General features: G+C 54.2%; 1 protein-coding gene across 1 annotated transcript in view; it reads left to right on the top strand.

Annotated features, from left to right (window-relative positions):
- The window catches only part of EXOC6B (exocyst complex component 6B), a 290,129-nt gene extending 281,896 nt beyond the window's left edge, over nucleotides 1–8,233 (top strand). The window contains exon 21 of the mRNA XM_040064052.1: nucleotides 3,606–8,233. Within this exon, the coding sequence (XP_039919986.1) occupies nucleotides 3,606–3,732 (127 nt within the window). The 3' untranslated portion in view covers nucleotides 3,733–8,233. The remainder of the gene's footprint in view (nucleotides 1–3,605) is intronic.
- Nucleotides 8,234–15,318: the final 7,085 nt, after the last annotated feature.

Here is a 15,318-nt window from a genome sequence, read left to right on the forward strand (position 1 = left end):
TCCCAAGGCTCTGCTCGGGGAAATAAAACTGGGGAGCTGCACAGGATTCTGTGTCCTGTATCTTAATTAATTGATGGTATTTAATAGCTTCTGCCTTCACGTGGTGTCTGGAGATTCCAGCAGCTCCCATCCTTCCCAGATTTCACCAGATCCACCTCAGTGGGCTTGTTAATGCTGATCCCAGTTATCCCAAGGCTCTGCTTGGAGAAATAAAACTGGGAATCTGCACAGCCCAACCCAAATCCTGCGGGATTTTCTGTCCTGTATCTTAATTAACTGATAGTATTTAATAGCTTCTGCCTTCACGTGGTGTCTGGAGATTCCAGCAGCTCCCATCCTTTCCAGATTTACCAGATCCATCTCAGTGGGCTTGTTAATGCTGATCCCAGTTATCCCAAGGCTCTGCTCAGAGAAATAAAACTGGGGAGCTGTGCAGGATTCTCTGTCCTGTATCTTAATTAATTGATAGTATTTAATAGTTTCTGCCTTCACATGGTGTCTGGAGATTCCGGGAGCTCCCAGTAGCTTCCAGACTTTTCCAGATCCACCTCAGCGTGTTTTTTAATGCTGATCCCAGTTATCCCAAGGCTCCGCTCAGAGAAATAAAACTGGGAATCTGCACAGCTCAACCCAAATTCTGCAGGATTTTCTATCCTGTATCTTAATTAACTGGTAGTATTTAATAGCTTCTGCCTTCACGTGGTGTCCGGAGATTCCAGCAGCTCCCAGCAGCTCCCATCCTTCCCAGGCTTTATTTCTGTGGGTTTGTTAACGGTGCTCCCAGTTATCCCAAGGCTCTGCTCAGGAAAAAAAAAAAACCAACAACAAAAAAATGGATCTGCACAGCCCATGCCAAATCCTGCAGGATTTTCTGTCCTGCATCTTAATTAATTAATGATATTTAATAGTTTCTGCCTTCACGTGCTGTCTGGAGATTCCAGCAGCTCCCAGATGCTCCCAGACTTTTCCAGATCCACCTCTGTGGGTTTGTTATGGGCGCTCCCACTTATCCCAAGGCTCTGCTCAGGGGAAAAAAATCCTGTGGATCTGCACAGCCCATCCCAAATCCTGCAGGATTTTCTGTCCTGTACCTTAATTAATTAATAATGGTTAATAACCTCTACCTTCACGTGGTGTCTGGAGATTCCAGCTGCTCCCAGCTGCTCCCAGACTTTTCCAGGTCCACCTCTGGGGGTTTGCTGTGGGATCAGGGCTCCAGCTGCAATCCCTTTCCGTCCTGATCCGGGGGTTTATCCATTCACCTTCTTCCCGACCGTCCAAACACACCCCAAGGTTTTCTCCCATGGAATGTGCGCTGCTCCCGGAACATTCCATGGGCCCCAGCAGGTCCCACGGGATGGGAGATGGCCCCAGAGGTGCCAGGATGGAAAAGCTCTAAATTCCCGGTGTGTGGAAGGGTTGGAGAGGGACAGGAAGAGCTTTCCAAAGGCACGGGTCGACTTCCAGCACCTTTGATCTCCCTCTGGATCCTGGGAGAGCTCCCAGCTCTCCTGGGGAAGGGCTTGGAGACCTCCTGGAGCTGTTAGGAGCTCCAGGGGAGGATAATTATCCCCAAATCCAGGATAGCAGGACCTGGGAGACTCCAAACTCCTTTTCCTGTTGGCACAATCTCTCCCTGGTTCTCCTGGAGGAGCAGCAGCCAACCTGCTCCGGCTAAAAAACAGGGAAAAACAAACAAATCCCGATTTTGACGACTGTTAGTGCTCCAGGCTTTCCTGTTCCTGTTGGGAGAGCAGCTCCGGTAACCCCAGAAAATTCCCCTTTGGGAAAAAGTTGTTACCCGGGATTCCAGTTCCAAGCCTGGTGTTTTTGGGAACATTTCAGATTCCCTGTGGCTCTTTCCAGGAGGTTGAGGCCTGGAAAAGCCTGGATGTTTGTTTGTGCTCCGTGAGTTTGGGGAGGTTTGGATTGTGCTCAGTTGGACTCCGGACCTTCGGGATGATCCAGTGCCAGCTTCCCGGGGATCATCAGCGCCATGTCCCTGTCACTTCCAAGGCTTCCTTTAGGTCCCCAAAGCCAAAAACTGGGATTATGGGATGCATCCAAAGCCCTCAGCCTCTGCCAGATCTGATTTACCCAGAACGTCTTTTTACAAATTGGGATCATTTGGAAGAGCCGAGCCGCAGCAGGTTGGATTTTGAGAGGCTGTGCCTTCAGGAGCTGTGGGAAGTTTGATCCTGGTGGGAATTTTTTCCCTTCCCAGCACCCTTGGAGCGTGTCCCAAGCCCCGTTCCCCCCCAAAATATGGATCTGGGAATGCAGGAATTCATTAACCCCCTCCCGGCTTTGCATGTGGGGATCCCATCCCACCTCCTGCTCTGCTCGGCTCTGGATTTATGGAGATCTCCTGGAGACGCCGTGCTCCTTCCAAACAGCTGGAGTCCTTCCTGGAATGCAAATCATTTTGTGCTGTATTTAGTGCAAATTCTATCCATTTATGTAATTTATATTTCTTATTCATCGGGGAAAACGGGAGAGTGGACGGTGCCCCTGCCCAGGGCAGGGGCCTGGAAGTGGATGGGATTTGAGGTCCCTTCCAACCCAAACATTCCGTGATTCCCTGGAATATTTCACAGAATTTAAATCCACGACTCCAGACTTTCCCAGCCTCCCCTAAAGCTGCACCTCGTGCGTGCAAGTTTTAAGCAAAAAGCCTTAATTCTGTGGATTCCGATTTTTAAATTTTCCTCCTCAAACTCTGTCACCGCTGCAGAAGGTGACATGGAGACGGAGAAATCCCTGTTGGGAAGAGGGAGGATTTAGGATCTCCCGCATTTGGGAATTAGGGAGAGATCCCAAAGTGGCCTTGATTGGGATTGGAGGGGTTTAAAGCAAAAATGCCGGAAAGATTCCCCGAAAACTGGTGTAGAGCCTGGAAATTCCATGTTCTTCTCTTGGGCCATTGGGCATTCCCAATCCCTGTTCCATAACCTGTTTGTGCTCCGTGCAGGATGCGGGACACCAGCAGGAAAAACAACGTTTTTGCCCAATTCTGGGAAAAAAAGACCGGGAATTGGGGAGACCCCAAAGTGGCGTTGATTGGGATTGGAGGGGTTTAAAGCCTGAAAAAATTCCCCAAAAATTGTTTTAGAGGCTGGAAATTCCATGTCCTCCGCTAGGGCCATTGGGCATTCCCAATCCCTGTTCCATAACCTGTTTGTGCTCCGTGCAGGATGAGGAACACCAGCAGGAAAAACAGTGTTTTTGCCCAATTCTGGGAAAATGAGCGGGAATTGGGGAGACCCCAAACTCTTGGAGGGGTCTAAAGCCTGAAAAAAATCCCCCAAAATTGTAGAGCCTGAAAATTCCGTGTTTTTCTCTTGGACTATTGGGCATTCCCAATCCCTGTTCCATAACCTGTTTGTGCTCCATGCAGGATGAGGGACACCAGCAGGAAAAACAACATTTTTGCCCAGTTCCAGAAAAAAAGACCGGGAACTGGGGAGATCCCAAAGTCTTGGAGGGGTTTAAAGCCTGAAAAAATTCCCCCAAAATTGGTGTAGAGCCTGGAAATTCCATGTCCTCCGCTAGGGCCATTGGGCATTCCCAATCCCTGTTCCATAACCTGTTTGTGCTCCGTGCAGGATGAGGGACACCAGCAGGAAAAACAACGTTTTCGCCCAGTTCCGGAAAAACGAGCGGGACAAGCAGAAGCTGATCGACACCGTGGCCAAGCAGCTGCGCGGCCTCATCAACAGCCACCACTCCTGAGGGCCTCGGGATCTCCTTCCCGCGGCCTGGACTTCGGGAATCCCGTCGGGAGAGAAGATTTGTATTTTTTTATTCGCCTTGGAAAATCTCCGCGGAGCCTCCCCGCTCCACCCCGGCGGCAAAACGCTCCCAGTGGAACGATCCCGGGAAAAGAGGTGGTGGCAGGAGCCTCCTGGATAAGCTCCTATTTTCAGGGGTTTAGGAAGTGATGGGAATTCTTGGAGCCTGGGAGAAGTTCGCACCCGGACTGGGTTGGTTTGGTTTTTTTTTGTTTTGGTTTGGGTTTTTGTTTTTTGGTCAAAGCCAAATTGAAGGGATCATCCTGCCTTCCTTTTGTTAATTTATTCCCTTGGGAAACAGAGAAACCTGGGAAGAGCCATGGATTTGGGTTCTCTGGGCAGAGGGCCATCCTGAGTGTGTCCTGTGGTTTGGATTTAGGTAGGAAAAAGGGATTTCCCAGGATTTTTCCCCTCCTCTTTTCCCCCTCCATGGGCTGATTTCCACGTTAGTCTGCAAATCCCTGGAATTGCCGCCCTTTCCCGCGTGTCCGTGACCATCCCTGAGCTCCTCTCCTGGACCTGCCAGGGGCTGTGGGATCATGGAGGAGGGTTTGGAGCGGCCTCCTTGATGAGATTTGGGAAGGGAAAGCCAAAGGATAATCTGGGAATGTGTCCTGTGGCACCGCTCCGGGGCTGGGCTGCTGCTGGACACATCCATGGATGGGGATCCAGAGGGGATGGATGCTCCGCAGGGATGGGGGGAAGGCACACTGGGATCTGTCCAGGAGGGGGTTTTTCCCCTCTCTTTTCCATGCTGGTGTTCCATCTTCCCTCTCCTCTTGATGATTCCATAGGGAAAACTTCCCTGGGTCCTCCTGGTTGGAGCTGAACCAGTGGGAATCTCCTGGACACATCCATGGATGGGGATCCAGAGGGGATGGATGCTCCGCAGGGATGGGGGGAAGGCACACTGGGATCTGTCCAGGAGGGGGTTTTTTTCCCTCTCTTTTCCATGCTGGTGTTCCATCTTCGCTCTCCTCTTGATGATTCCATAGGGAAAACTTCCTCCTGGTTGGAGCTGGACCAGTGGGAATCTCCTGGACACATCCATGGATGGGGATCCAGAGGGGATGGATGCTCCGTAAGGATGGGGGGAAGGCACACTGGGATCTGTCCAGGAGGGGTTTTTTTCCCTCTCTTTTCCATGCTGGTGTTCCATCTTCCCTCTTCTCTTGATGATTCCATAGGGAAAACTTCCTCCTGGTTGGAGCTGGACCAGTGGGAATCTCCTGGACACATCCATGGATGGGGATCCAGAGGGGATGGATGCTCCACAGGGATGGGGGAAGGCACACTGGGATCTGTCCAAGAGGGGTTTTTCCCCTCTCTTTTCCATGCTGGTGTCCCATCTTCCCTCTCCTCTTGATGATTCCATAGGGAAAAATCCCTCCTGGTTGGAGCTGGACCAGTGGGAGTCTCCTGGAGGCAGTGGGAGATGCCCCATGGAGTAGCGCTGCTTCGAAGTGCCTGTGGATAGAATTCCCGGTCCCAAAGGTTCCCAAAATTCCTCTGCTCAAACCAGGCGGCCCCCAATGGGGGATTTAATCCCAGGATTCCATGGTTCCATCCATAGGGATTTTCACCCTTCACGTCTCATCACCTTTTTGCCTCTAATTCCCCACATTATCCAGCCACATTCCCAGACCCTTGAAGGGAATTCCAATCTCCCTGGAAGTGCTGCTCCTGTCCCCATTCCCAACCCTCTGGATCCAGAGGTTTCAACCTCCAGCAACATTTTTGGGGGTTGGTTTTCATTTGGAGAAGGTTCCTTTGGCTCGATCCCAGAATTAAACGGGAACACGGTGGGGAATGACCCCCTGGAGCTCTTGGGCTGTCCCGGCCGTCTCCAGCTACAGGGACCAAGGGATTCTTTTCATTAATAAGAGGGAAAATTTGTAATTCCTGGGTTTTGGAGAGGGATTGAAGTTTCCTTGTGAACTCCTCTTGGAGGGATACGGAAGAGGGATGGAGGGAAAAGCAGCAGGTGAAGGAAAGTTGGAGTCAGCGTGGCCAGAAAGGGATCAGTTTTGGAGACACCTCTGGAAATGACCCAGAGGGACAAGGGATGGGAATTCCGGGAGTGGGATGGAGAAGGAGCAGAAACCCCGGGACGCAGGGGAGGGATTTTGTGCTGCCATCCCGAAATTCCATTTTCCCTTCCTGTATTTCACTCCACGAGGCATTCCCAGAAAAAATCCCCGGCAGAGCCGAGGCGAGGCCTCGTTTCAGATGCTCCAGGCAGCTCCCACCCTTCCCAAATCCACGCTGGGCTCCCCTTCCCGTCTCCCTCAGCTGTAATTCCAGCAGCAGCGACCTGGGATGGGTTCGCTCTCTCCTTCAGGCTCCCCTTGGAGAAACCAGGATTGGGATCCTCCAAACCGGCTCCTGGCGCTCGGGATTTGCTGCTGGGAAAGTCAAATCCGGCCAAGGGAGGGATTCAGGGAGTTCCTGATCTCGGGAGGTCAAGAGCCGGAACCGCAAGTCAGAGCCCGGGATGAAAAATGGGATTTTGGGACTCTGGTCCCAATTAACTTTTTGTTCCGAGAGATGCAGCTCCATCCAAGCAAAATTAATCTTTTAAACAGATTGCTCCAAAAAAAAACCCCCAAAAAACCTGGAAGACATCCTAAATCCCCTCTCAGTCTCTTCCTAATGATGGGTGTCCTCCGACACGGATGGAATTGCTTAGGAGGGAAAAGTCGCTGCAGGGAATTTAAAAGGAGGGTGGGAAACAGGGGCAGGACCCGAATCCAAGATCTCCAGCTTCCCAAAATAAATAACGCTGCTCTCGCCCCTCTCTCCGCATCCGCTGGACGTTCCTTAGTGGATTTTATTTTTTAAGAAAAGAAAATCGGATTATACCGTCGTTTTTCCCGGCTCCAGCAAATATATTCCAGCAACAGTGGGAAAAAAAATTGTACTAAACCCCGAATTTGGCTTCCCAGGAAGCTTCTTTCCTTCTTCAGGAGTTGTTCAGGCATTCCAGGAGTTGGGAATAATGCTATAAAAGTTGTCCAAAGTGGGAATCTGCAGCCCAGCCCATCCATAGGATGTTCTCCCTGAGCCACCAGCACTTGTGAGGTGGGAAAGGAGGGGTTTTCCTGGGATTTTTTTGGGGGGTGTTCCTGGAGTTCGAGCCAGATGCTCCCAGTGATTTTTGCACTTTGTTCCGGATCCAATCCCAACTCCCGCTCGGATGGAGCCGGGATTGGGGTGGGATGCTGCTGCTTCGGGGTTGTTTTCTCCCAGATTGGCTGCTTTGGGGGAGGTGGAATTCCGAGCAGGAGCTGTGGGAAGGGTCATGGAGGCCCCAAATTCCTCGGAAAGTTCTGGAAAGCGAGGCTGGGACGGAGCCGGGCCCGCTCCGGGGGCATTGCCGCTGTCACATCCCTCGTGCTGAAGTTTTGGGATCCGATTCCAAGCAGAATCCAAACCCAAATTCCTCACCCTCGGGTGTCTCCTGCCTCCCGTTAGTTCTGCCTTGGGTTTGGTGGTTTTTTTGGACCTTGGAGGGGTTTGGAGCATCCAAACACCGTCCCACGCTCTGGCTGGATTTGTGTCCCATCCCTGGGTGCCAGAGGATTTTTGGGATCTCTATCCCATTTCCCTTACTGCTCCGTGGGGCCTGGAGACCCCTCGTATCCCCCCCCCAGCACAATTCCGTGTTTATCGCACTGCTGGCAGCTCCAAGGGAACACAAATCCCATAAATCCATCCCAAATGACTCCGGGATGGTCCCAGCTCCGCCGTCCACTGGGATCAGCGGGAAGCGACCCGAACACACCGGGATTGGCCGGGAATCACTCCAAAAATTCCAGGATGGAGTGGGGGGAGCTCAGGGGAGTTTGTTTCACCCCAAAGCTGCTGCTCCCATCTCCAGCCCCTCCCTTGCCCCCAGGGCTGGATTTGGGAAGCTTTTCCCGGAGCTGGGATCCATCCCCACCTGCAGCTTCCCAAAAATCCCACGGGCAGCTCTGGAATCCTGTCCCATCCAAGCTGCTCCCTGCCTTGGCTCATCCCTCGGATTTTGTTTTGCCCCACACTCCCATCCCACATCCCATCCCTGCCGGCTGCCGGGGTTGCCTTTTCCCGTCGATTTTGGGGTAGAAGGACCTGATTTTGGGAACCGAGGTGGTGAAAACAGCTTTTTTTGCACAAGTCGTTGCACAATAAGGGGAAAAAATTAGCAAATTAGGTTTAACTTTAAAGGGAATTTTGTTGTTTTGGTTTTTTGGTTTTTTGTTGGTTTTTTTTTTTCTCATTTGTTTGTTTTTCCTTAAAACTCGCTAGCAGAGCTACTGATTCCAAGAGGAGAAGGAGCTGGAATGGTTGGAGAAAGGACTGCATGGTTGTTTACAGGTTCAATTCTGTTAGAAATTAGCATGTTGGACATTTATCCTGGTGTAATTCCAATTAAACAAATACAGCATTTAACTGTTTCATTAATGCCTCATCTGGCTCTGTGCATCCCTGGGGAAAAAAAAAAAAAACCTGAGACCCTAAATCCCGTAAAAAGTGAAAATTCCACACCTCCTCTGGACACTCGGCTGCTGGAACACCCAAGGTTTACAGGGGATCCAAGGGGAAGAAAATCCCTGGGTGAGTGTTGGATCCCGTTGCCCTGAGTGGAAGCTAAATTTTTCCCGAATTTGGGGGGATTTTAATGGGTTTCTGTCAAAAAATTCCTGGCTGTGAGGGTGGGGAGGGGCTGGGAATTCTGGAATTCCCAGCTTTGCTGTGGCTGCCCCTGGATCCCTGGCAGTGTCCAAGGCCAGGTTGGACATTGGTGCTTGGATCCACCTGGGACAGTGGGAGCTGTCCCAGCCCATGGATGGGATTTAAGGTCCCTTTTTCCACCCAAACCATTCCAGGATTCTGGAGATGAGATTTCATGGAATTGCATGAGCAGATGATGGGGGGAGTTGTGCAGGATGAAGGATTTGGGGAATATCCATGGGCCGGGATAGCGAAGATTCCGGGATGGTTTGTATTCCACAAATTCCCCTAAATCCCCCTTTTTAAGCCATTTTATCCCTGTTGGTTCCTGGCAGATCCTGGGGCTGGGATTCCTGGGACAGAAAACATTCCCTGGAGTTGTCGGTGGCTCCACCTCTGCCAGGGGCCTTTCCCCACAGGAGAGGGAAGAAGGAGGGTGGGAATCTCCCGGATTTAACCAGGATATTCCTGGGTGTTTCCTGGTAATGGGAAAAAAAAAAAAAAAAAAAAAAAAAAAAAAAAAAAAAAAAAAAAAAGGGAAAATTCCATCTCCTCCTACAGCAGATCCAGGGAGGATCCAAAAATCCAGGAAAACCCCCCCGTGCCTGGGTTAAGGACCTTGGTGTCACCCCTGTCCCCTTTTCCTGGTGAATTTTGGGAGCTGGGCCGTGCCAGGAACAACCCGGATGCTCCAGGTGGTAGACGGAGATGTGGGGATAGGACACGGTCCAGCAGCGTGGGAGATGGTGGGAGGTGGTGGGAAGGGATCCTGGATCATCCTGGATCAGTGGATCCTGAACCTTCCTGGATCAGTGGATCCTGGATCATCCTGGATCAGTGGATCCTGAACCTTCCTGGATCAGTGGATCTCAGATCATCCTGGACATTTCCTGGGTCTTGCTGGATTAATAGGTCCTGGATGATCCTGGATCAGTGGATCACAGACCTTCCTAGATCATTGGATCTTGGATCATCCTGGATCAGTGGATCCTAGACTTTTCTGGATCAATGGATCTTGGAACATCCTGGATCAGTGAATCCCGGACCTTCCTGGATCAGCAGATCTCAGATCTTCCTGGATCAGTGGATCCTGGACCTTCCTGGATCAATGGATCTTGGAACATCCTGGATCAGTAGATACTGCACTGTCCCGGATCAGCGGATCTCAGATCATCCCGGATCAGTGAATCTCGGATCATCCAGGATCAGGGATCAGGGAGTGCAGCACGGGGGGGTTTTGGGACGCTGCAGTGGCACCGATGTCACCCTGGGTGTGGCCAGGCCCTGAATCAGTGCCCGGAGCGGGGCCTAACCTCAGCAGGGCCCCGCGACCCCCAAGGGACCCTGGGGTGGCTCTGCCACCAGCGCTGCCACCCCCCCGTGTCCCCTCACCACCCCTCGTGTCTCCCCTGTCACCCCTCGTGTCCTCCCTGTCATCTCTCGTGTCCTCCTGTCACCCCTCGTGTCCCCTCACCACCCCTCCTGTCCTCCTGCCACCCCTCATGTCCCCTCACCACCCCTCGTGTCCCCTCACCACCCCTCGTGTCCTCCTGTCACCCCTCGTGCCCTCCTGCCACCCCTCGTGTCTTATTGCCACCACTCGTGTCCTCCTGTCCCCCTTCGTGTCCTCCCTGTCCCCCCTCATGTCCTCCTGTCACCCCTCGTGTCCCCCCTGTCACCCCTCGTGTCCTCCTTGTCATCTCTCGTGTCCTCCTGTCACCCCTCGTGTCCTGTCCCCCTTCATGTCCTCCCTGTCACCCCTCATGTCCTCCTGTCACCTCTCATGTCCCCCTCATCCCCTCTCATGTCCTCCTGTCCTCCCTCGTGTCCCCCCCGTCCCCTCTCATGTCCTCCTGTCCCCCTTTGTGTCCTCCTGTCACCCCTTGTGTCCTACTGTCCCCCCCATGTCTCCCCTGTCACCCCTCGTGTCCCCCGTCACCCCTCATGTCCTCCTGTCACCCCTCGTGTCCCCCATCACCCCTCGTGTCTCCTCACCACCCCTCATGTCCCCCCTGTCACCCCTTGTGTCCTGTCCCCCCTCATGTCCTCCTGTCACCCCTCATGTCCTCCCTGTCATCTCTCATGTCCCCCTCATCCCCTCTCATGTCCTCCTGTCACCCCTCATGTCCTCCCTGTCATCTCTCGTGTCCCCCTCATCCCCTCTCATGTCCTCCTGTCCTCCCTCGTGTCCTCCTGTCACCCCTTGTGTCCTACTGTCCCCCCCATGTCTCCCCTGTCACCCCTCATGTCCTCCTGTCACCCCTCATGTCCTCCTGTCACCCCTCGTGTCCTCCTGTCACCCCTCATGTCCTCCTGTCACCCTTTGTGTCCCCTCACCACCCCTCGTGTCCTCCTGTCCCCCTTCGTGTCCTACTGTCCCCCCTCGTGTCCTCCTGTCACCCCTCGTGTCCTATTGTCCCCCCTCGTGTCCTCCTGTCACCCCTCGTGTCCTATTGTCCCCCCTCGTGTCCTCCTGTCCCCCTTTGTGTCCTCCTGTCACCCCTCGTGTCCTACTGTCCCCCTTCGTGTCCTATTGTCCCCCCTCGTGTCCTCCTGTTACCCCTCGTGTCCTATTGTCCCCCCTCGTGTCCCCAGGACACTCCAGCCCAGCCCGGAGCCGCCGTTCCAGCCCCAGGGATGCGCTGCCAGCCCAGTTTTCACCAGATCATGGAATCATGGAATATCCTGGATGGATCACCCAGCCCGGCTCCTGGCCCTGCCCAGGACACCCCAACCACCCTGCAAGTCACCCCAAGCAGGGAGGCTTTTCCTTTCCTCCCAGTTTTCCCTGATCCAGGCAAGACAAGCGTTTTCCAGAAGCTTCTCCGGAGCGCTGGTTTCCGGCTGCCTCTGTCCCTGGCCTCGGTTCCCCTCCTCACTTCCAGGTTAATCTGACTCTGGGATTTGCCTCCTCCAGGGAGCCCCGGGAATGGGGCAGGAGGAGGTTTGGGACATCGGGAGATGCCTTCACCCGCCTGTGGGGTGGTTTTCCCGTCGTGTCCCACGGGAAGGGCTGTCCTGGATGGAAGCAGGGCAGGGATTTTCTTCTCCTGCCGCCGGCTCCTTCCCCTTCTCCACAGGGTCGCGATTCCGAGCGGAAGGAACCCACGGAAAAGGGGGAAAAGTGGCTTTTGGGTGATTATATTGAGGGATGAACCCCCTGCCAAGGAATGGCTGCTCCTCCCTCAGCATTCCCAACCCGCCTGAATCCGGGATCTGGGCGAGGAATTCCTGGCTGGGCTGGAATTCCCAGATTTGCTGTGGCTGCCCCTGGATCCCAAGGCCAGGTTGGACTCTGGAGCTTGGATCCACCTGGTCTCATGGAATGGTTTCCCTGCCCGTGGATGGGGTTGGAATGGGATGGGATTTAAATTCCCTTCCGAACCTCTCTGTAATTCCATGATTTCTTCTGCCACGGCTCCGAAAACACCTGCAATGAACTCCCCGCTCCCGGGAGCGAGGAATTCCAGGGAAAGGCGGCAGCGGGAAGTTGTTAAACCCCAGCCGTCACCACCCGGGAGCAGGAGGCTGTGGGAGCAGATGGGAGATAAGGAGCGAGATAAGGCTGGATGGGAGGGCTGGATGGGATCCAGGAGGAAGCAGCGACGCGCCGGGTGAGGCAGCCGGATCCGGGCCGGGAAAACTGGGAGTGCCGGGAGAGAGTGAGGAGGAGGAGGAGGAGGATGGGGATGAGGAGGAGGACAGGGACGAGGACAAGAACAAGGATGGGGATGAGGATGAGGATGAGGACGAGGATGAGGATGAGGACGAGGATGGGGATGAGGATGAGGGTGAGGATGAGGGTGAGGGTGAGGATGAGGATGAGGATGTGGATGAGGATGAGGACGAGGACGAGGACAAGGATGAGGATGAGGACGAGGACGAGGATGAGGATGAGGATCAGGACGAGGATGAAGATGAGGATGAGGATGAGGATGAGGATGAAGATGAGGATGAGGACGAGGACTAGGACGAGGATGAGGATGAAGATGAGGATGAGGATGAGGATGAGGATGAGGATGAGGATGAGGACGAGGATGAGGATGAGGATGAGGATGAGGATGAGGATGAGGATGAGGATGGGGATGAGGATGAGGACGAGGACGAGGATGAGGATGAGGATGAGGATGAGGATGAGGATGAGGATGAGGATGAGGATGGGGATGGGGATGAGGACAAGGACGAGGATGAGGATGGGGATGAGGATGAGGATGAGGTTGAGGACAAAGAAGAGGACAAGGACAAGGATAAGGGCGAGGATGAGGATGGGGATGAGGAAGAGGATGAGAATGAGAATGAGGATGAGGACGAGGACGAGGATGAGGATGAGGATGAGGATGAGGATGAAGATGAGGACGAGGACTAGGACGAGGATGAGGATGAGGACTAGGACAAGGACTAGGACGAGCATGAGGATGAGGACGAGGACGAGGATGAGGATGAGGATGAGGACGAGGATGAGGATGAGGATGAGGATGAGGATGAGGATGAGGATGAGGATGAGGACTAGGACAAGGACTAGGATGAGCATGAGGATGAGGAGGAGGAGGAGGATGAGGATGAGGATGAGGGTGGTCCTGCCAGCTGGCACCAGAACGAGGGTGGTGAGGGGCAAAACCAGGACGGGGTAACCAGACTTCCCTCCTTCCCTCAGCCGCGTTTCCCGATGGAGACAGGACTCCCCCCTTCCATGCCCCAACCCCGCGCCCCACGTGCCTCCAGCCGCGCTAATTGCGTTCCGTGGGGGCCGCTAATTGGATGATCGCATCAAAGGCGGGAGCCCCATCCATATCTGCCCGGCGCTGGATGCGATTATCCGGGAGAAGACATCCATCACCGCCGCCCCTCCCTGACCCGGCGGGGCCCGGCGCAGGTACCGCCCGAACGGGATTTATCCCCCAAAGGTTCCGGGATGACAAATGACGGCGGTGCCGCGTCTGCCGGGCGCTCATCCGTCTCCCGGGATGCGGGGGGACGATCGCTCACTGTCACCGGGACGTGTGAAGTGTTAAAGACCCCCCGGCGGGGCACGGGGCGCTCGTTTGTATCCATCAGCCGCCCAGCCGCTCCTCGCTCCCTGCCGGATCCCCGGGATGCGCTGGAAACGGGTTTCTCCCGGCCTGGTGGCGCCCGGGACTTGTTGCTGCCGTCGGTTCTGTTCCCTCCTAAATGTCATTTTCCAGCTGCTCTCTCTCCTCCAGCCTCTCGGGGAATAATCGCTCCCGAGGAAAGCTGAGGGTGTTTGTGTGGGGGAACACAAAAAATGATGGAAGAGGGAATGCTCCAGCCATCCCGTTTATTTGGTGCCAATGATCCCAAATTTTGTCCTCCGCGCTCAACCCTGGAAAAGCCATTCCCAGGGATACCTGGAGCGAACCCGGGCTTCTCTTTTCCCTCTCCCTCGGCTCGAGCTGTGGTGACCTCGGCGCTCCGTGCGGGGATGCTCCATCCCAATCCCACCCCCACCTCCGGGAATGTCAGTGCCAAAAAAAAAAAAAAAATCCCTGGCTGAGGGCAGCCTTTGGCTCCTCTGCTCCTCAAATCCTGGGCTCTGACCTTTTCCCTCGGCCACACCGGGCTCTCCCAAGCCCGAGCCGCGGGTTTTCCAGGGCAGGGCCTGGATCTCCAGGCGTGTTCCTGCTCCCGGCTGTCCGCTGCGGGATGGGCAGCAGCCTGCGGGCTGTCCTGTCGGGACAGGTCTTCCCTCTTTCCCTGCCTCTGGCTCTTCCCTTTCTCCGCAGGATCGTGATTCAGAGCAGAGGGAAGCCACAGAAAAGGGGGGGAAAGCGGTTTTTCGGGAGATTATCCTTAATATTGCCCACTCTGAGGGATGAACCCTCTGCCAAGGAACGGCTGCTCCTCCCCCAGCGTTCCCAGCTCGCCTGAATCCAGGATTTTTTCCCTTGTCTGGACACAGCTTTGGGGTTTCTGAGGCAGTGGGATTCACTTTATGGGCAGCGATCATGGGAACCTCGGGTTTATGATCCGAATGAGCTCTTGCTGGGAATCAGACACCAAAAATCAGCCTGGGCTGAGAAGAAGAGGAAAATCCTGGCTGAGGTTCCCAGGGATTGGGATGTGAGAGAACTTTATCCCGGTGTTTCCCTGCCCTTGGCTCCGCTGGAATAGGGGACAGCAGAAATCTGTGGGAAGAGCCAGAGCAGCTGCTGACTCGGTGCCTCTGGAGTGGAACTGCGGCTGTTGGAGGGGGAAATTCCCAGCTGGAATTTCCTAGGTGGAAATTTCCTTTCTTCTGGCCCCAGGCATCAACAGCCTGGGCTGTGAAACGCCTCCAGTGCCTTTTTCTGGGAACAGACTGGGATAAGTCTGGGATAAACCCCCTTAAATCCATCTGCTCCGAGGGCAGGATGTAGGGAAAAGTTTAAAAAAAAAAATGGAATTTTGGGGCAGAGCATGATCCAATGATCCAAGAGCCTGAGAACCTGAGCTGAGCAACCCCATCCCATTCCCTGCTCGGAGAGATCCTGCTCCAAGGAATCTTGCATTCTATGGAAAGGCAATAGCTGGAGGGACGTAAAACTCCAGCGGGGAATTCAGTCCTTGGTGGGATTGGTTGGGAATTCCGTTGTTTGATGGGGCCAAACCCCGCATCCAGCTGGGGGTTTGTGGGGTGCTCCAAGTGTCCTGGAGTTTGGATCCCTTTGGATTTTCCGTGGCTCAGCTGATGGGGAAGGATCATCTCGGGGCGGAAGGAGGGATCTCGGCAGCATTCCCAGCTGGAGGCTGCAATCCCTCAGGTGTCCAAGCTGTGGGAAGCACAGAATTCCCAGGTGGAATGCTGGCTGAAAAA

The sequence above is a fragment of the Hirundo rustica genome, chromosome 5 (assembly GCF_015227805.2).
Source record: "Hirundo rustica isolate bHirRus1 chromosome 5, bHirRus1.pri.v3, whole genome shotgun sequence".
Classification (NCBI taxonomy): Eukaryota; Metazoa; Chordata; class Aves; order Passeriformes; family Hirundinidae; genus Hirundo; species Hirundo rustica.